The sequence below is a fragment of the Alosa alosa genome, chromosome 18, assembly GCF_017589495.1.
Source record: "Alosa alosa isolate M-15738 ecotype Scorff River chromosome 18, AALO_Geno_1.1, whole genome shotgun sequence".
In the NCBI taxonomy this organism is placed as follows: domain Eukaryota; kingdom Metazoa; phylum Chordata; class Actinopteri; order Clupeiformes; family Clupeidae; genus Alosa; species Alosa alosa.
This window is the reverse complement of record NC_063206.1, coordinates 31,522,727-31,544,165: the sequence shown is the minus strand read 5'-3', so window position 1 is coordinate 31,544,165 and position 21,439 is coordinate 31,522,727. Positions and strand designations below refer to the sequence as shown.

Genomic DNA, 21,439 nt, shown 5'->3' with positions numbered 1-21,439 from the left:
GTGACTCCTTACAAAAAAACAATTAATAGGAGTTTTCTAGTATTTTGAGACAAAATATTATAGTAATTTTATAGGAATACTATAGCATTTTTGGAACATAGGCTGCTTCTAGAAGTATTAGCCTAGTATTATGGGAAACTAGCCCAATATAGGAACACTAGAGGGTAAGGATGTTACAGAACCTCACAGAAGTATTATACAATACCATAGAACTACTATAGAAATCTGACTATACTATAGTTGCAAATTTACCCTCTATTTCTGTCATGTGAAATAAATCCAAATGTGTGTCTGAAGTGTTATAATTATTTTAGTATGCAAACAAATAACATGCCATTAATGATGACAACCATTTTGTTGGCATTGGCCACCATGGGCAACCACTTTTAAAAGGGCAAGCAGTAATATAAAATGAACTATAAATATGTGCTGGTTAGATATGGATAGATAGATATTGATTTGTGTGAATAAAGTATGAACTGCATACCTGTCGGGACAGATTATTTTCCCAATAATGACCGGCGTTCTATACATTATCCCTTACTTACATGTAGTGTAGTAACCGTATAGTACCACTATAAGAGTGGTAAAAATAGTGTATGAGGGGCAAAATAAGAGGGGCAAATGTCTGCCTCCTTGTCAAGGCTGCCATGGTTGTTGACACCTCAACAGACATACTGTAGGTGAGGGTGGAGGAGGTAAGTTTATCTGCCCTAACAGACTGCAGTCTATTGGTTAGGAAGTTGGAGGTATTGATGCCTTGTTCACTGAGTTTGGTGATCAGTTTGGAGGGGATGATGGTGTTCTAATGTAAAGTAAAATGTGTTTCTTAAACTATGGATTTTATTGAATTATATACATTTACAACTGCTGGAAAGCAAAGTGCGCTGGAGCTCATGACCAACCAAGAGCATCATTATAGAATGGAGTGCGGCTAAATATCTCAATCTCGTTGTTTTCATAATCAATTGAAGTCGATAACTGATATTGGAATTGCACAGCCCTACTTTTTATGTTATCAGTCTTATGTAATGAATTTATACATGCAGACACAAATATGACATGCATACCTACATCACTTTGCTATTTTTTGTAGACTAAATGGGCAGAAACCATCTACATTAAGGGTTGCATTACAGCTCTGGAAGACTGGCTGCCAAGGAATATCTACATTGTAGCTGGAGTCTTTATGGTCATTTCTCTGCTACAGGTAGGTACCGTGTTAAAATGCAATTTGTGTACTCCTCTACCTCTTGAAAAGCTTCATGCCACATGTATGCTTCAGGCCACATTCTAGAGTGAAGCCCATACAATCTTATATGACAGCATGTTGTGTAAAAAAAAAAAAAAATCATTAGCTTTGCCTCTTCCATAGTGGGAACCATATGAAGGGAAAATGCACATTGAATCATTTTCCAATACGTTGATTTATTTACTCTTTGATTAAATACATTTTTTTTCTCTGGAGGTAATGGTTTCCTAAAGTACTCATGGATTTGTATGTGTGGTAGTGACCAGAAGCTTAAGAACAGCCTTGAGTACATTGTTTTCTTCTGAATGCATTGATTGCATTGAGGCTCCTTGTAGTCTCTTTCCAAACCAACAATCATGCAGTAATCACTTAATTTCACTGCATTTCACTGTTTTGCCTTTTCTAATGAATTTGCGAAAATGTGTAAAAAAAATGTTACAAATTAGACTGGAATAACTGTTTTTCATTACAGTTTTAACACTATCATTGCTAAGCAAATTACATTTCAATTTTTTTTATTTTATAAAAAATTTATGTCTGAGGTGGGCAAATATGGTTTTCTGGGGGGTGATCATGTCTTTAATGCTGTGGATAAATTGAAAAGAAGTTTTCTTTTGTTGAAAATGTTATAGTGTAAAAGGCACCCGTTTCATTGAATGACCCAAAATCACATCCTGACAAAAATCATGGCTTCTACTGTATGGTAAGATTGATATAGTAATGAAAATCCAAAAAATTATTCAAATAAAAATGAATTTTCATCCTATTTTTCTACAGGATAGAGAAACTCATGTAGTGTATAACATGTTCAACAATTTCTGGGTTATTAAACAAACAAAAAACTAAATTGGAATATTCTTAACCTTTCATAAGTTATGATCAATTTAGTGATTAGTGTAAATGCAGGAAACGGGATTTAGAATGTTGAAAATTCACATTCTCTTTCTCACCAACAACATAATAAACACAATGGTTTAGATTTATTTGGTCTATAAGAATAAACCATTTATCTACAAATAAACAAATGATAGTCAATAAGAATGACATAAAAAAATGATATTACGAGTAGTAAAGGGAGTAAATATAGATTTATTTATGACCATTTCAGATTAGAGATATAAAATAAAAGGGATAATGTATTGTCCGCCGGTAATTATTGGAAATTGTGGGCAGCCGTGGCCCACTGGTTAGCACTCTGGACTTGTAACCGGAGGGCCACAGCTGAAGTGCCCTTGAGCAAGGCACCTAACCCCTCACTGCTCCGCGAGCGCCGCTGTGGTTGCAGGTAGCTCACTGTACCGGGATTAGTGTGTGCCTCACCTCACTGTGTGCTGTGTTTCACTAATTCACGGATTGGGTTAAATGCAGAGACCAAATTTCCCTCACGGGATCAAAGCAGTATATATACTTATACTTATACTTGAAAATAAGTCCTGACAGGGCGAACAGAACCCTGACGCCCAGCGGACGGCTTTTGCTTCGACCTGAAGGGACTTATTTTCCAATAATTACCGGGCGGACAATACATTATCCCAGTTATTATACAGCTACTTGCCAAAACGAGAAAAGAAACTTAACACAATGGGTCTTTAAAAATGATTTTGCTACCGTTCTGTGGCTTCCGCTGACCAAATAAATAGTTTGTCACACAGATAGAACTTGACAGTTTCTGGTGTTGCATGTCAACATCTTACTGGCTGACTTTCACTTTCAAAGAAATTCCATTGCAATAAGCGAACGGACTTCTTGCGGAGTGATTAATCAGAAGCCAAATCACAGTGATTAATCACAAAACCTGTTGCCATTCACAGCGGTCATTATATACTTTGCAGCGGTGATTATATAGATTTAACAGACCTCTGAACATTGGGAAGAACCATTCATGTGAATGGAACTTTCTGCAGCACTCTGAAGAGCCGTGTAATAAGTTTGATTCAACAGATACTACTTCCTTATATAAATCAGTATAATATACAAACTATGGACATACATACAAATATATTATTATTTATGAAAAGCTAGGAATACAATCAACTTCAACATCACTCAACAATCAATGAGTTCTAAACATTTGAAAGTAGATTACATAGTAGAACAAGCCTGTGGAAAATTACATTACATTTGGCATTGATGAGAGACGGATGCGTTGGATAACAGTGTCAAAGTCTGCAGAATGATGTAGTCACCCTGTCTTCTTTTAAGGCTTCTGTCACTGTTTCGGTTTAGTAGCCACTCTTGAAACCAGATTGGTTTGGATCAAGAAGTGGACTAACATCTCGGTATACGCTTTGAGTTAACATAACAAAACTCGATAACATTAGTCAGGACACTGTCCCAATCACTCACAGCCATTTTTATGCATATACATTGAACGCTCTAGCGCAGGGGTGTCCAAACTTTTTGACTGCAGGGCCACATTGGGTTTTGAAAATTGGCCGGCGGGCCACACAACAAAAAAATAATGTGTGTATGTATATATATATACTGTATATATAATGTTTTGTATCATTTAAATTTTTGTATCATTTAAATTTTGTTTCTTAAAGTGACAATAACAACAGTATCAACAATAACAAGCCAGCTGGAACCTGTCGCACCCTCTCCCTCTTGTGCACGCTCAAATGTGTTCCCAATTAAATGGAGTAGCCTAGCATAACGTAGTTAGATTTGCTGCAATGGAGATACTATGTATCTCGATGTAACAAGCTGTTTTGACATTGACATGGTAAACGCTTTGTAGCCTAGCAAGTTAATCACAACGTCGTCTATGCTGGAAAAAAATAGCGAGCGGCCTATGATAACCTAATTAATTAAATGCACGGCTGGCCGGATTAAAGTGCGTAGCGGGCCGGATCTATGATAAACGAATAAATGCTCGGCGGGCCGGAAGTGCGTGGCGGGCTGCAGTTGGCCTGCAGGCTGTAGTTTGGACACCCCTGCTCTAGCGCCACCACCAGTCCAATGTTGGACATGCGTTCATGCGCGTGATCCTTGACTCTTTTGTTTGATTTTCACAATTGAGGTAGCGTCTGAATCCTTGGACCATCCCGAGTTTGTTCGACCCCGATCACGTCACTTTCTGTCATATTAGACCTCCGCCATATTGGATTGATCCAAACTCTACGAAAAGTTTCAGCGGTCACAAATTTCATCCGCTTTTCACAAAACTTGGCTGAGATGATCTTCAGACTGAGCCGCACAAACAATACTTGTCAGATTTTTGTCAGCCAATCAAATATGGTGATGAGGCCGCCAAACAGGAAGTGAAGTCTTATCTCAGCAAGGCTTTGATGAATGAAGTCCAAACTTGGTTAGGGGACTTGTTAACTGATTGTGATGATGCACTAGGAAATTGGCATCATTTGGCCTCTATAGGGGCCGCTACAATACAGGAAGTGAGCTCATATCTCAGCAACACTTTGATGTATGAAGTCCAAACTTGGTATAGGGACTTGGTACCTGATTGTGAGGACACACTAGGAAAGTGGCATCATTTGGCCTCTATTCGCCTTATTCACCCGGCGGCCAGAACGAGGCTAAAGGGTACACTTGCCATTACACCTAAGTCCAGCAGATGGTGGTGGTAATGCCCTCCGTTGGCAAACTGCCAAAAAAAACTCACTGAAGAACAGGCCAGTGAACCCTTCTTCTTTTTCAGTGTTTTTTGACGGCCCATAAACAGGCCGTCAAAAAAACGCGTCTCTGTAGGCAGCCTCCGAGATCTGTACACAAAAACAATTGCTACCAACAAGGGTTGGCAACCCACTCAAAGGCAAAATAAAGTGTTTTAACCAATAACCTAATTTTAGATACTTTTAGGAGAGTTTTAATTGCACGGGAGGGAGGGGGAGGGAGTAGCGAGCTAGCTCTGTTTTGTTTGAACATCAACAGAAGTGATGTATCCCCGCTATCGCTGATACAACCTTTAACCAATCATATAAAATTGTAGCATATGTTGTCAGCACTACAGGGAAGAATTCAGAAATAAAATTCATCATTCAAGTCATTGGACAGCTGAGATGTTTGGTCATTGTTAAAATTTCGACAAAATTAGAACGGTCGGAACAGTCTTTTCTATTGTATGTTATGTCATTTTTGACACACTTTTCATCAATATTTTTTAAATGTCTAAATGTCTATTTTTGTTTGTTTTGTCTTATCAGATGGTGGGCATATACTTGTCACGGACTTTAATTGGAGACATTGAGAAGGTCAAGTTGAGCTATTAATGTATCTAAAGTGGAGAAGAAGGAAGAAATTATGGCCATGGGACTTGTGAAGCTTAAGTTGGATGCCCTCATCTTTAATGTCCCTTTTCCATGATTGATATCCGAGGGACCACAAAGGAGATTTTTGGCTTTTGTCTGGGTATTGTGTTTCCATGCATTCATATTTTAAGGTAATCTTGGATTTTTAGATTATTTTACAGATGAGACAGATAATATCATGATTTTGTCCTGCTGACAGCAAGCATAAAAAATTCAAAGATCAATACAATTTCACTTTGAAGTGTGTACATAATTGTGAGTCATTTCCATGAAATCATTGTTATTCCAAAATCTTTGTTTGCTTGTTTCTTTTTCATTCAGATATCAACACGGGCTCTTAGCTTGTTATAATTTTGTGTTTGGATGTTTAGGCTCCTGTTGAGTAGCACTATGCAAGTGTTTGTTTAAAATTAGTGATCTAGCTATCTAAAATGCATGCAGAATCCTTGCAAACACCAAACATAGACTTATTGGCACTGCTGTAAGCATGATAACATGCAACTGGTGTCTTTTGGTGGTATAATCAAAAATGTCGGGATGTGAAAGGTTTTCTTTCTTTTTTGCACTGTGCTCCACACAAGAACACAAAACTGCACAGTGCATATCCTAGAAGGCTGGTGGGAACAGCACAGGTTGACTGGTATTTAGCAGACAGGTTTACTCAAAGCAACAAAGACTCGCAATGCCGGGTTTGAGAATTAAACCTGGGCCAACCAATTAATTGCCAGACGGTGACGTTACTGCTGCTCCACCACAAAGCAGTTGATCTGTTCTTAACATGAAACTGAGAGTTTCCTCTCGCAGGTGGACCATCCCTTTCTTAACAATTACAGCTTTGTCTTTTCTGAGCTTAAGACAAGAGTAAGAGTAAGAGTTAAGAGTAAGACTTAAGCAATATGACACGAGTGGGGGGTGAGGTTGGTAAAGGATATCGCCTCAGCCGTACAATAGGCCAGTCAATCTAGCCCAAAAAGACAAAAAATTTGCAACAGAAATGCTTCATAGTTTTTATTGGTCCTAATACCCTCCTGAATCATATACTAAAAGTCTTCCGCCGAAGATGGAGTGGAACATATTTTTATTTTAGATAGGCCAAAGTTCTGCCCAACATTCTAAGTAATAGGGAAAAAAATAAATTAATAGCTATCACTATGAAACTTCTCCAGTTGATTAGTGACATCAAACCAAATAAAAAATGTATTACAAGTGTTTGAGATTTTATGTTTATATATGCAAATTAGGCATTTATTCATAAAATGTACCATCATTTGCATAGAAAACACACAATCTGAAAATTGGATGAAGCAAGATTAAACATGTATTGGATCATTATGTTGAGACAATACAGAAAGACACAATTAAAGAAGGGACTGGGGCTCTGTTTTTCCATCATCCCATACATTAGAAAATACTATTTAGAAGATATTGAAAATATATCAACATAACTCCTCCCTAATCAAACACAACATATAGAGAGGAAGAAATCTGTAATGAATAGTTTATGATAGTTTATAATAGTGTTACTGAAGTTGATATTTCTCCTCCACAGTGTACGGAAACCTAATTTTGAGAAAACACCCTTTAAAGATTACAGTGAAAGGGAATACATATTTCAGTGGAAACCACTATTACCAGACAAGTCATTGATATTGCAATCTGTAAATAGACAATACGTACCCAAAACCACAACTCAAGAGACAGATAGAAGAGAAAGACCAGTAGGCACTTTAATACAAAACAGGAGGTACAGTAGGCCATAACTGTGGCAACAACAAAAAAAGTTCAATCAATGTTCTCATCCAAGTTTGCCGACATATTTGCACATACGCATTGGGGCAGCCACGGTCTACTGGCTAGCGCTTCGGACTTGTAACCGAAGGGTTGCCGGTTCGAACCCCCGACCAGTAGGAACGGCCCTTGAGCAAGGTACCTAACCCCTCACTGCTCCCCCAGCTGTAGCAGGCAGCTCACTGCGTCGAGATTAGTGTGTTTCACCTCACTGTGTGTTCACTGTGTGCTGAGTGTGTTTCACTAATTCATGGATTGGGATAAATGCAGACCAAATTTCCCCTCACTGGATCAAATGAGTATATATACTTATAGATGCCCCTCTGCACTCTGTGCAAGCTAGGGAGCAGTCGAGGTCTTGACGACGGCAATTGCAGCGCATTGTGCTGCAACCAGACAAGCTCGAACAAAGATTGAGGTGCAGGTCATTAGGGACAGAGTCTTGGATCCTCCATCCCCATTCCTCTGGTGGTAGCAAGTTTCCCATCCATTCTTGAACTTAGATAGATGGCGATATGCGCCCAAACACAACACATTCCCCAAACAGACTCTCCATCTTAGCCATAGCTAACTTGCTAGCAAACTTTCCATAATAGCTTACTTGCTAGCAAACTTTGCATCATCAGTCTAACTAGTTAAATAGTTGACATTACATGATGAACATCTTCGTATGGACATTCTGGGGCATGTTAATTTGTATAAGAGAAGCTTCAACTTCTGGGTATGTAGCATTGTGGCATAAAGCTTAGGTAGTTAGCTTGCTAACTCTGGCAGAAATCTCCAGTGTTCTTGTTCCATGTAGTTTCGTGTTGCAGCCACAAGGTTGCAGCAACAGCACGTAGACTAGCCTACAGGAAAGCATAACAGCTAGATATTCTGTCTTCTTATTTTGTAGACGAAAATGAAGAGAGATTTTATCTTAGTTTTTATTTCATGCAAAACATTTTAGTCTCATCTTTTTTCGTCAACAATAATGCATCTTAAGATAGTCTTAGTCAGTGTTTCAGGACATTACTGCCGTCTCGTCATCGTCTCGTCTTAGTCATGAAAAAAAAGGTCGTTGACGAACATATTTCCTCTCGTCTCGTCTGATGAAATTAACACTACACTCAGCCACTCAAAAAATAGTATTTTCTAATGTATGGGATGATGTAGAAACATAGCCACAGTCCCTTCCTTTAATTTTGTCTTTTATCTAATGTGTAAAGAATGAAACAACACATTTTTCATCCAATTTTCAGATTGTGTGTGTTTTATGGTACATTTTATGAATAAATGCCTAATTTGCATATATAAACATAAAATCTCAAAAACTTGTAATACATTTTTTCTTTGGTATGGTGTCATTAATCAACTGGAGAAGTTTCATAGTGATAGCTATTAATTATTTTTCCCCCCCTTTTACTTAGAGTGTTGAGTACAACTTTGGCCTTTAATCTAAAAAAAAAATATGTTCCACTCCATCTTCGGCGGAAGACTTTTAGTATATGATTCAGGAGGGTATTAGGACCAATAAAAACTATGAGGCATTTCTGTTGCAATTTTTATGTCTTTTTTGGCTAGATTGACTGGCCTACAAGGCCGAAGGCAATTACAGCTGTGGGGATAACCTTTACCAACCCCACGACCACAAGTGTCATATTGCTTTTATACAACAGTTACATTACCAACTAGCAGTTAAGTCTTGAGTGGTGTTGTGCTGGGATATTGCCACTCGAGATAACTCTCGTCCAATCAAAAATTAATAAATAGCTCGACCAGACCTAACTGTTGTATAAAATGAAATATGACTTTGAACTGATTGTCTAAATATCTGTTCTGTTCTGATCTGTCTAAATAAGACATGAGTGATTCCACATATTGTCCTCTCACGACTACTGGGAACCCTAGTAAAGATGAGGTAAAGAGCACCTTTTGGTGCATTCTGGAGAAAAAACCTTCATCGAGTAATTATTTTAATAGAAACCTTATCTTGCTCATCTTCACAAGATGTTCCAATAATTGTAGAAGTGAGCATTTTGTACTTTTGTATTACCGTGTGCCTTTAACATACTTAGATTTTTTTTATATCTTATGTCTTTGATATTTTACATGATTTTTACAAATAAAATGGGGGAAAAAACAAAGTTGCTGTGTTGTCAAAATTCATCCCCTATTGGGCATGTCTGTTCGACCCAGCTGGGAGAAATAATAACAGGCCATTATATTTTCAAGTAACTGTTGAGTTAGGGGGAAGATGTCATTAAAGGTGTTTTCCTTCAGTGGGTCCTTAATACAGTGGACCTTTTACAAGGTTTTTTTTGTGGCTAATATTCAAATGACTTGTGTTTGTTTAATAGATATAGTCAGCCAGAGGTTGGACATAATAGTTTAATAAGATTTAAAATTGATCACAGCACTACACTGAACTGGTTGCGTTAGAGATTCTAGGTTGTGTCCAATTGTTCAACTAATGGGCTCAAGTCATTCCACGTTTCCATAGAACTGTAAAGCAATGTAGTGTCTGACAAAACCTGTATCCAATCAGTTCTTCTACACATTTCCAGGGTTTCTGCTTGACCTTCCCTTTTTCTGTCATTTCCATTTTGTCTGTATTTCATTCTCATTCTCTTGCACTTAGTCAGCAAAGCTAATGAACCTGACATAGATATTGCACTTCAGTGATTAATTAAATTAATCAAATTATGTTCCTTCACCCAAACATCAAGCCGCTTTGGAAATTGGGCTGGGCATCATTTCATTGAAAAGTGAAGAACAGAAAGCCAGATCGCTTACTTCACTATCAATGGATTGGGATCAATAAAGTATCTATCTATATACCAGTATATGTTTGCTATTTAGGGTGTATTTAGTGCGCTTTAAAAAGGTATGACCAGAGCCATATAAAGGGTAGAGTTGCGACAACTCCATTGACGCTAATGTTCCATTTTTTTTTTCAACAATGGCGGCTAATGGAAGCCTCAAATAGTTCCCAAAAGTTAACAATTTATAATAGCAGCAGTGCAGTTACAGACTGTTTGTAGCCAACATTTCAGACTCAGATTTACATTATTGGCTCATCCGAATAATAATAATAATAATAATAATAACAGTAACAACAGTAATAGTAGTAAAGTAATAGTATTAATAACCTAATTATAATAATAAACTATTTATGTATCGACTATGACAGCTTTTCTGCTGCTCAGTTTTTATCAGTTCCTTATCAAACAAATTAAAAGAGGCTAAAGCCCAATAAATGTGCCACACATAATAACCTAATATAAGATATGCAGCACTAGGCAACCCCACGAACGAGCTGTCATTAAGTCTTTGCGTTTGTAGCCTACAACTTTTATGACGTGACGTGTCTTGGGCATTTAGCTTTACCATCATGTCAACATAGTTGTAACGTTATGCGCAATGCTCATCTAGGCTATGGATTTAAGTGGTTTAATTTTAAAAAGGGCAGCAAAAGTGGGATAAAGTGCAACTGCTTCCCCAAAATTCCTCCATAACTGTGGATTTAATCGTTTGATATGTGGATTAACTTTCAGTGGACTAAAACATAAAAGGTAAGATTTTGTTATCACAAAGCTAGCTGGTTTGGTTAAATGTGGCGAAGCATATTTACAGCCAACTTTGTACTTGCAGCAGTGAAACTGAGTTTGTTGTTAACATTGTTGGTAACGTAAACGTTTCTTCAGTTAGGAGCAGGACTGTTTTTTTTTTTTTTGCATTCATAGTATACTACTTAAACGGCACCGACAATCAAAAAATCCAGTGGAAACTAGATGGCAGAAGTGTGTAGGCCAATCTGCCCACCAGCTTTTTCTACTTCGCTACCTACAGATGTTTTACCGGTATGATATTTCGAAACGCCCTGTTATTTCCCATAGACAATCGACGCCCGGAAGTTGGATGGATACGGAAGTTACGGAGGCGGGACTTATTCTGGAGAGTTCTATTGGCAAAAGCTAGCCTAATATGCACGAGAAAACCTAGATTTGAGGGAGCTGCAGCTGTTAGCATCAGCACGGTTAACACAGCAGGGCACACTAGCCCAGTGATGGCTAGCCCAGTGATGAAGGATCGTGTAAAATCCCCATCCCCAGACAGTTTCAAACCAAGCTTGCGCTGATGCACGATTACTGATCAAATTGCTATTTTCTGACACGATGCACACCATTCCCAGGTGCTCACCTAAGATCTTTAGCCTAGCATCTTAATGCTGTTCACAGCACGGTGAATGACAAACGATGACAAAATGCTGTTCATGTTTGTGAGTTCATGGTTATTTATCGGACTTACATGTCACGTTTTATTACTAAAATAGGTTACTAAATAGGTAGGCCTAATGCTACGGTTAGCTTAGAATGCCCACCATTACACTGGAGATGTTAAAAAACTTTTAAACATTTTTTATTCTCCCGCGACAATACTGTAGGCTAGGCTTGGCTAGGTAATTCGCTCATTAGCTCAGATCAGTGACTACCAGAGGAAACGCGGGGTAGAAAACTCAAACAATTAATGTTAGACTAGCTGTGTTACAGTTTCTTGTTGCAAAATCAAAATTTCACAGGAGCTCCATGCGCTTTTGTAGGCTACACGCAGTCTCAAAAACACTGTTTACAGCTTTTCGAGTCACTGTAATGAGGTCATTTATTTTATATAGCGATAATTTAGATACACTTATGGGGTGGGTGCAATTGCGTTTTCTAAAGAATCTCCCGTCTTGATTTTGTACAGAAATTAATATTAAGTGACACATACGTAAAAGGGCGGAAAAAAAGGTCACCTTATATAGCAGGCTAAGATATAAGGTCTAGAAATTAATTTAATGTTGTTGTAATGGTAGGATAACTACATAGTTTACACAATAATTACACTGTTATAAATATTGTATATCAATGCATTTATTGACTGTCAATTACCCAAAATCGTGGCTCTGTCTATCATTGAACAGTAGCCTATTTAATGCATTCTAATCCATTGTCAATCACTTCCGGGAACTATTTGAAGTTTACAACCCAAAACCAGTAGTAATATATGTTCTTACCTTAACTTTCACGAGTTGAGTCATACTGTATCTCTCCCGCGTCCGTATGTGCACTCAAACGCTCTGGCGCGCGGTGCGAATGTGTTAGCATGTTGCTATGCTAGCGGGCTCTGCCGTAGCCGTAGAGGGAGTAAGATGGCATTAATCAAACACATCCACGTTTTCCCTACTTAAATACAGTTGCACAAGTAGTTGATAAAAATGTGTAAGGTCACACAACATGAAACGTGACGATATTCCAAGCGAATAAACAGGAGAACTACAATGTCTGGCGCAATAGCACTTGGGAGTAGCCTACTTCGACCTGGATCAGTCTTTCTAGAAAGAACAGGCAAGAGCTTTCTAGCCTCACGCCAGCAGCGCCGCATCCCATATACATTAAAACACAGCGGATGGCGGGCGGGTGCCATTAATGCCTTCTTACTCCCTCTACGGCTACGGCAGAGCCCGCTAGCATAGCAACATGCTAACACATTCGCGCCAGAGCTTTTGAGTGCACATACAGACGCGGGAGAGGTAGGGTACAACCGGGACGATTGAAACGGGGGACAAATGAAACATTCCGGTTTTCTCCGAGTGCAACGATGATAGACAGTCATCATTTGGACAAAACATAGAGCATATTAACCTCCGTTGCTCAGCCAAATGCCTTCCTGTTACGTCCTGGTATCACAGAGTTACAGGCAATAAACGTGTTTTTCATTTAAAGGTTTGACTTCATGCTTATTCAGTAGAGCATTTAGTGCTCTCCCTAATCCCAGACGTTCACATTGCATGTTTGTTTGTAATAGATGCAAAACAGCCTATAATGCTAAATGTCTATGGGGGGGACGATTGAAACACCTGTTTCATTTGTCCCGACCAGGCAGTAAACCCTATTTATTGTCAATGCACACATATCTGTGTTTATACTATATTTTATGCAGGTGAGACATGGAAAAGCAGTTTTAGAAAGATGCAAATATATTTGGGGCTATCAGGTAGGGGGTCGAGTTTTGCCATGTTAACCTATGGAGACCGACGGCCTGTCGGTCATGAAGGGCACTTATTTGGATGTGTGGTGGCTTTAACCACGTAAAAACAGAGTGAAATAACATTTTGTACTATAGAAATATTATATAATTCGAAACATGCATTATTCTAGCTATATTAATGGCATAGTGCATGCTATTTCCATAACCGCGAGATAAGCGCTTTACCATGACGTCAATGAGTTCTTAACAGACATGAACCAAGACATATAGCCCAGCAGCAATCTATCTAAAATAACACCTACTTGAAGTACTATTCATGATATGTTGTCAAATATTGAAATTGTGGGAAGTTTACATAATTTAAGATGTATGTTTCATTCGTCCCCCATGCTGTTTCATTCGTCCCAGCCAGGAGGGACGAATGAAACAAAACGCACATTCGACTTCTCCTTAAATAACTCTTGAACGGTTTTGTTCAGAGCTGTAGATGCAACTGTATTTGACAGAGGATATATGTAGGTTGCTAGAGACAAAATATTAACTTTCAGTGTTTTACGATGTCTTTGTAAATTACATTTAATTAAGAAGTGTTTCATTCGTCCCGGTTCTCCCATATGACTCAACTCGTGAAAGTTAAGGTAAGAACATATATTACTACTGATTTTGGGTGGCGTGTTCCTTTAACGAATTTTGAACACCCATTGTCGCAACTCTACCTTTATATGGCTCTGGGTATGACTGCAATTTATATCAGAGGGATGGTTACAATGTGTGACTTCCTGTTATGCTGTCATTTTGATGTCTCCGTTTTCATCTGCTCCGCCTGACGAGTACTGTAAGTATCAGTATTGTCAAGATATCCACAAGATTTGCATGCCCAGAAAAAAATTAGGCCTATTTTCCTCTCAAAGTTTTCTCTTTGGGTTCCTAAAACATGGGGCCTCTTGAATTTGCCCAAATTGCACATTTTTACACACTTTTGGCTATGCTATAGGGCAGTGTTACTCATTGCGCGGCTCGCGAGCCACATGCAGTTCGTCAAGCTATAGTTGGTGGCTCGCATGGTAGCTTTGGCGAGATTTCGCCAAATTTGGTTTTACTCATTTTGAGTAGGCCTAAACTGTTTGCCAAAGGCCATCATCTCTGGCCCCCACCTTGATAAAAACAAAAGTAGGCTCTGATTTAGCCTAGTCTAGCCTACTGTATGACTTCAACGAGGTGATCTTTAGTTTCGTTCTGCTTTCAGTATCTCACTGCCACTTGCAACGCCTGTGAATGAAATCCGCTGCCCTGTTTACCGGCAATGCTACAGCTGCCACCTCGTGGCGATAAGTTGTAATACATTTAACGCAACTGCGTGAATCACGGAAAGTGCGAATGAAGTGGCCACTTCTAAATGGGACCCACTCTAGGCTATGTGGCAAATGTGCCATAAACATACAATCAATCATTTCAACAATCAAACAATTCAAATGTGCTTCATAAACATACAATACTGCACTACAAAAACGCAAACATCTGAATTATACTTCTCCACCCAAATAATGAAGGTGAAAGGAAGGTATTAAGCCTTAATGATGCTTCCTGAAGAGGGTATTGTCAAACCTGCTACTACTAATAACCTACTACAAATACAACATGAAGAAAGTCAAGGACATGCATGCCAGCTTCCACTCATCCCAGTATTAAAGTAAATCTGGTCTTAAATGAAAATGTATTGGCTGTGTTATATCTTTTTTTGTGGGATGTCCAATTTATATGTAGAAATGCACATTTGCAAAGGTGACAGTATGTTGTCATAAAAGTGGCTCTCCTTTTAATTTTGCACTGCCAATGTGGCTCTTGTGAAAAAATAGTGAGGATCACTGCTATAGGGACTTTAAAAACAGAATAATTTTACCAAAAAACTGCCCTCTTCTATCAAATACATATTTACAGAGGTTAACTGATTATTTTAAAACCCTAAGTATTTTTAAACAATTAATGACAATTTTGTCAGATTTTTGTCAAATATCAGAAATCAAATTTCCTTCGGACATAAACCTCCTACAGGTTAAAGCTGCATTTGGCAAGATTTTTTTGATCATATTCACTGGAACCGACACTATGCTCCGACAGAACAACATAAATCAGCCGGTTTTAGAAAAAAACCTGCTCTTCTACCTCCACCTAGAGCAGACCCAGCGGTACCCCCCTCAAATAAAATCTGTGCCGCCTTTTTTGTGACCACCATACAGGCTATTACAGTACGTTTCTATTACGTTATTTCATGTAGATATGGTCTTCTTTCGTTAGTTAGGCTACATGCAGCGGCATAAAACTCACACAGCCTCTCCTTGCCCCGCTCTCACATACACACACAACGGAGACTCCCCTCCGTGGCCTAGGCTAGCCTCATAAGCGGAGGGAGCGGGGGTGCAGTCGCTCCGGGCCCACGGCTGCCTCGACCACAAAGGGGGCCCACCCATCTATCTTGCTGAATTGTTGTATAACGATGCGTATTTGTACTGATTGCTGGGGAAAATGCTACTAAAGATGTTGCTGGTCCAGTGCGCTCACAAAGGGAGCTCTTATGTCATGCCTATATGCTGTAAATTAAATAGCCCGCAACAGGCACTCTCACGCTACACCGTTGCGTTTTAAAAGCAAAACTGATGCCACAGCTGGTCTGGGTTTGCTGAAGTAACATAGGCTACAGGCTGCATGTATTACAGAAAATCAAGCGACATAACAAGTAGCCTAGGCCTAGTCTATTTAGAGCCAGGAGCTTAAGTTTACTGCGACAACAGCTGTCACTAGTTCACATCGTCGTAGGCTGCGCCGATGCACAGACTAAACGATAAAAAAGTTATGATACTGGAAGCCTCTACCCTTTTGGATGTGTTAGAGCTGTAGGTGCACAGGCTAGTTGTTAGCGATTGACCAGGTTGCTTTTTGAAATGAAATGCGTTTGTTAGGCCAGCCGATTGTCAAAATAGGGAATCTTAAATCGCGGAGATAACATTCGTTAGTTATCAGCAGCAACATGCACAAGAGCCTTAATAATGTAAGAACACAGCTGGGTCTCGCGGACACTAGGCATACTCGCGGCTATATTAATTCATCAACTGACATTAAATGTTTGCGCCGCCAACAACCCCCAACCCTAATACAAAAATTGTGCCCCCTTGGAAATTGTGCCACCTCTGTCACTGTACTCTGCAGCCGGGTCTGACCTAGAGCCTGTTATTTGTTTTGCCAAAATCCACAGCTCCCGATTCTTCTGGTCCAATCAGAGCAGGGCTGTGTGAGATCTGACTGTCAATCACAGTCTGGTACAGACTGGTGCGCACTGACGAAGTCCCCTCAATCTGTCAGACTTGCCAACTGCAGCTTTAAAGAAGCACTATGCAGGTGTGGTTATTCCTTCGCTATTTCTGGGTTTTCGCCGGATTTGGGACACAGCTCCCCCTGCAGCTTCGGTAGCAAGTGACTGCTACGCTAAACCCCCACTAGCTAGCGAGCTAGCCATCAAGAAACCAAGCTAAACACATACAGGGCTCACAATAAAATGGTCGAGCAAACACATTGTGTTTGAGAGACTATCAAACCACATTACAAAAATGAAGTTCACCCAAGGGTAGGCTACTTACAATTTCAACAGCAACAAAGTCAAGTCTGTGTCTGTTTTGCAGTCTTCTTAGAAACTACAATCTGACTACATTTTCGAGGCGTGATTGGATACTTCCGCTGAGTCACTAACATTAACATTTAATGTATATTTGCTGCATGGGCAGGGGCGCCACCAAGGGGTGGCCACGGCCACCTCAACAGAAACTCTGGCCTTATATGTTACCCAACTTTGGGCTGAAATTCTAATATATTGTAATAGCAGCCCAAAATAATGAACTTGCTTTCCAAATCAAAGAATCAAAAGTTGGTCATGGCATCCACAGATTAACAGTGCTTTTGAATAGATATTTCTACCAGCATGCTTCAGGTGGCATGGATGCAGCACAAAGTATTTTTACCTAATATAAAGGCTGACAGGCTAGACTGTCTTGAAAACGATATAGCCTAGCATATGGAGAGCTCTTTTCCAAAACGCTATAAATCCATTTTTGTGGAAAAATTTGTGTTTTTCAGGTAATATCAATAAAAGGGCAGCAGTTGTGTTGTTTTGATTAAATAACAATTACCCAATTGCAGTTCCAAAAACAAAATAATCATTTAAAAAATTATTTATGAAAATGCATTAAAATGGAGGATATAGTGTTTTGGAGCCAAATTCTTTGTGTCCTAATGTATTATATATTACTATTAATTTAAATGCCAAAACACCAAAATAAAAAAATATTTCTACGGATGTGTCGAACCTTTTGTATACAGCCATTTTTTTCTAACTAAAAAAATCTTTGTTCCTATACCTTGCTATTTTTGTTTGCAAAGTGTGGATCATCTGCCAGAAGTTCATCACAGGAATCTGGCATAACGAGAAAAAAGAAAGACCTCTCCCTGGCTCACCCTAATACAGGTATCTGTATAATATTTTATTGCAGAAATATGTAGGTATAAAAGTTGAAACAAAACATGCGTTAAAGCCATTTTAAGTATTTTTGAGACCAGAGGCTCTATACATCTTGTAAACATTTAAGATTTATTACACATCTTACACTAACCTCCATAACCTTTAATGAAAACAGTCATGATGGTATACACACACTATGAAATACTGCAAATGGGATATGAAGGAATGTTGATACATATACGAAAGTTTCTAATGTTTTAATTAGCTCAAACAATCAGAACAGCTGTTATCTCTTTGTTTCAGGCAACAGTTTTATAGAGAATACAATAAATCACAACACAGTGTTCTGCTACAGGTTGGAAATATTCATGGCTTTCAATTGTTTTAAAAATTATCAATAGGTAATGAGCTGAATGGAGACATTTTTAATAAATGTATCAATCTTAAGAAATGTGAAAAATGTTATTCACTGCCAATGTCCACCATGCCCAGATGCTCTGAAAGTGTTGCAATCATTATCCAACATTATTTATTTTGTCCAAAGACAGCATCCACAAGTAGTTGGTCATTGCTGGACAAAATTTATATTTTCATATGCTTGGATATCTGGGAGTAAACTTAAGTGAAAAAGGTAAAAAAAAGTAATTGTTTGCCTATGCACTCTTCATCTATATGAGTGTGTCTCTGTGTGTGCTTGAGAGTGATTTAAGCACTTAACCACTCAAACATTTTCTAATCAGATTGTGGCAAAAACCTTGGATGTCTCACCAACTATTCCATAAAGTGAAATTATGTTGCATACATTGAGCATGTTTGTCCATAGGTCCATAAACTAGTCTAAATCCTGTAAATTATGGAAACTAATTCCTTGGCTGGGCAGGGTGAGGATGATGGACAGAGGGTGACAAAAGACTGTAATAGACCATAAAAAGGTAGTGGTGGAAAATTGTATTCGTTGACTATTTTTGATCATTACTACTGAGCCTGGTGTTGGTTGACACAAAAAGTACAGCAACTTTACAACAGTTCAATATTCCCCTGGTACCTTTTCAATTTCACATAATCATATATTTGTATATATCCATATATATTTTTACAGTTAAAACACCATGGTCATGATAGACTATTTGTTTTCATTATATAAATGCAAATAAACAATAAATATTTTTTGATAATTTCAGACTGCCTCCCATATTAATCCATATATGCATTTATGATTTAGTATTTAGATATTTATTGAAAAACATATTTCCCCACTGGTCCTCCTTAGACTTGGTTTAAAGACACAAGTGAGTATCAGTTGGTCCTTAACACTGCCAGTTTTCATTTGCAATATTGAGCAAAGTCTTTTTTTGTATCTCTTGAGCTCAATAGTTGGGTCTCAGTAGGTCCATTTAAGGCCAAACTCCCTGAACTTGTCCCATTGCCAAGTAGGATGCAAACAGTCTCTCTGGCCCATGAGGTGGCAGTATCACCACTGTTGTGTTTTCTGTGAGCATGGACTAATGCTTGGAGCTGTTCTTGAGCTTCATCGAGCAGAAGTGCCATCTGGGTATGTTTTCTGGGGGAGGTGCTTAAGGATGGTGGAAGGTGCTGTTCCTTGACCACTGTGATAGTGCCTTCATGTGGTGTGAAGCTGATTCTGCCTGTATCTGTGTTACTGCTTTGCATACAAGAAGTGTCATCTTCATTTTTTAGCACAGAGGGAATTATGGGAACAGTGCTGGTGTAGAAAAGATGTGAGGAAAGAATGGTAGGTGATGAGTCCTTGACCATGCAAGTGCTTCGGTTCAGCTGGCATGACTGTGTTTCTGTCTTATTTCCACCACCCGGTTTCACATCGAGAAGAGAATTTTGTCTTTGGTAACTTCTTGGTCTTCCTATATGCCTACAGGAAATCAGAGAAAAAACAGAGAAATTGTTAAGATAAGTTAAGTCACATGGTAAAGAAACACTGATTGACAGACAAGGCTTTATTGGGCTTTGTGCTATCTGAAGTACAGTAGTTAATCTGTAGTATCAGGGAAAAGTGCATTTTGTGACAAAAGCATGGAATTTCAATTGGTGTTAATAAATACCATAAGGTTTATTTTCAGTTGTGGAGATAAACCAGATATCACCTTTGATGATTATACAAGGATACAAGGAAGTTTATTGTCACATGCATATAGTTACTGGAAGTAAGAAATGCAGTGAAATGATGTCTGGTGTCAGCCTATTTGTGCAAAGTGGGGGGGGTGGGGGGTAAAAGTGCAGTAGAAGAGGGGTTTAGTAGATTAAGTGGCAAGGGCTGCATAAGAAAGGTGGGGGAGGATAGGAATTGGGGGGCACCAACAAAGAGCACCCAAGAGCAACAGGGGCAAGGAAAAACTCCCTTACCAAGGAAGAAACCTTGGGCAGATCGAAAGGCTAGGCAATCAAGGACATGGTTAGATGAAGGAGAAATCAAAAATAATAAATAAAAAGTTCTATGGAGATGTGCAAAAGTTGGAGAAAGTCAGATATGTGTGTGTGTGTGTGTGTGTGTGTGTGTGTGTGTGTGTGTTTTGACGTGTGATGAAATAAGAAAAAAAAAAAAAGGTCTATAGCATAGGGTGAGGGATGTAAAAGTGCTAAAAGTCGTGTAGGTGTGTGTGTGTGTGTGGGGGGGGGTCATGAGTGCTGAGGAGTGAATGAGTGCAAAGTCAGTATAGTGTGAGTTCAGCGTTGGGAAATGTTTGAGAGTGCTGAAGAGTGAATGTGTGCAAAGTCAGTATAGTGTGAGTTCAGAGTTCGGATGGCCTGGGGATAAAAACTTCTCCTGAGTCTCTCAGTTCTGGCTTTGTGACTACATAGGCGTCTTCTTGATTTCAGCGGTAGGAATAATCCATTGTTAGGATGAGAAGAGTCCTTCAGAATCTTTTGGGCTCTTAGGAGTACTCTTCTGGAATAGATATCTTGTAGAGCAGGGAGTTGAGTTCTTATAGCACGTTCAGCTGAGTGCACTACTCTCTGCAGAGTACTACAATCTCTAACTGTGGAGTTCCCATACCAGGTGATGATGCTACCAGTTAGAACACTCTCAACCGCTGAAGTGTAGAAGGCCTTCATGATGGATGTAGAAACTTTGAATTTCCTTAGCTGACGAAGGAAGTAGAGTCGTTGTCTGGACTTCTTCAGAACATATTGAGTGTTAACAATCCATGTTAGGTCTTTAGTAATGTGGACACCAAGGTATTTAAAACTTGTGACTCTCTCTACAGGTTGCCCGCTGATCATTAGTGGGGTGTAACTGTAGTTCTGCTGCTGCCTTCTGTAATCCACTACCATTTCCTTGGTTTTATTGATATTCAGTGTCAAGCTGTTAGATTGACACCACTGTGCCACCTCATCAACCTGATCCAAGTAGAGCTGTTCATTGTTGTTACTAATCAGGCCCAAGATCACTGTGTCATCTGCAAACTTGATGATGGAGGTATGACTACTGTTGGCTTTGCAGTCATGTGTGTAGATGTTGTACAGCAGTGGACTCAAAACACAGCCTTGGGGAGCACCAGTGCTGATGGTTAATGAGTCAGATGTCAGACCCCCCACTCTAACCACTTGTGAACGGTTGGTGAGGAAGTCAAATAT

The 21,439-nt window shown here is 39.1% G+C and overlaps 2 protein-coding genes across 3 annotated transcripts in view; one reads left to right on the top strand and one right to left on the bottom strand.

The window, feature by feature from the left end:
- tspan14 (tetraspanin 14) overlaps positions 1 to 6,729 on the top strand; it is a 36,311-nt gene extending 29,582 nt beyond the window's left edge. For both annotated transcript variants that reach the window (XM_048270381.1, XM_048270380.1), the window contains 2 exons: positions 1,097 to 1,210; positions 5,416 to 6,729. In XM_048270381.1, the coding sequence (XP_048126338.1) occupies positions 1,097 to 1,210; positions 5,416 to 5,481 (180 nt within the window). In that variant the 3' untranslated portion in view covers positions 5,482 to 6,729. The remainder of the gene's footprint in view (positions 1 to 1,096; positions 1,211 to 5,415) is intronic.
- Positions 6,730 to 17,835: 11,106 nt separating this feature from the next.
- LOC125311968 (pro-neuregulin-3, membrane-bound isoform) overlaps positions 17,836 to 21,439 on the bottom strand; it is an 80,837-nt gene continuing 77,233 nt past the window's right edge. Inside the window, exon 9 of the mRNA XM_048270378.1 lies at positions 17,836 to 19,715. Within this exon, the coding sequence (XP_048126335.1) occupies positions 19,151 to 19,715 (565 nt within the window). The 3' untranslated portion in view covers positions 17,836 to 19,150. The remainder of the gene's footprint in view (positions 19,716 to 21,439) is intronic.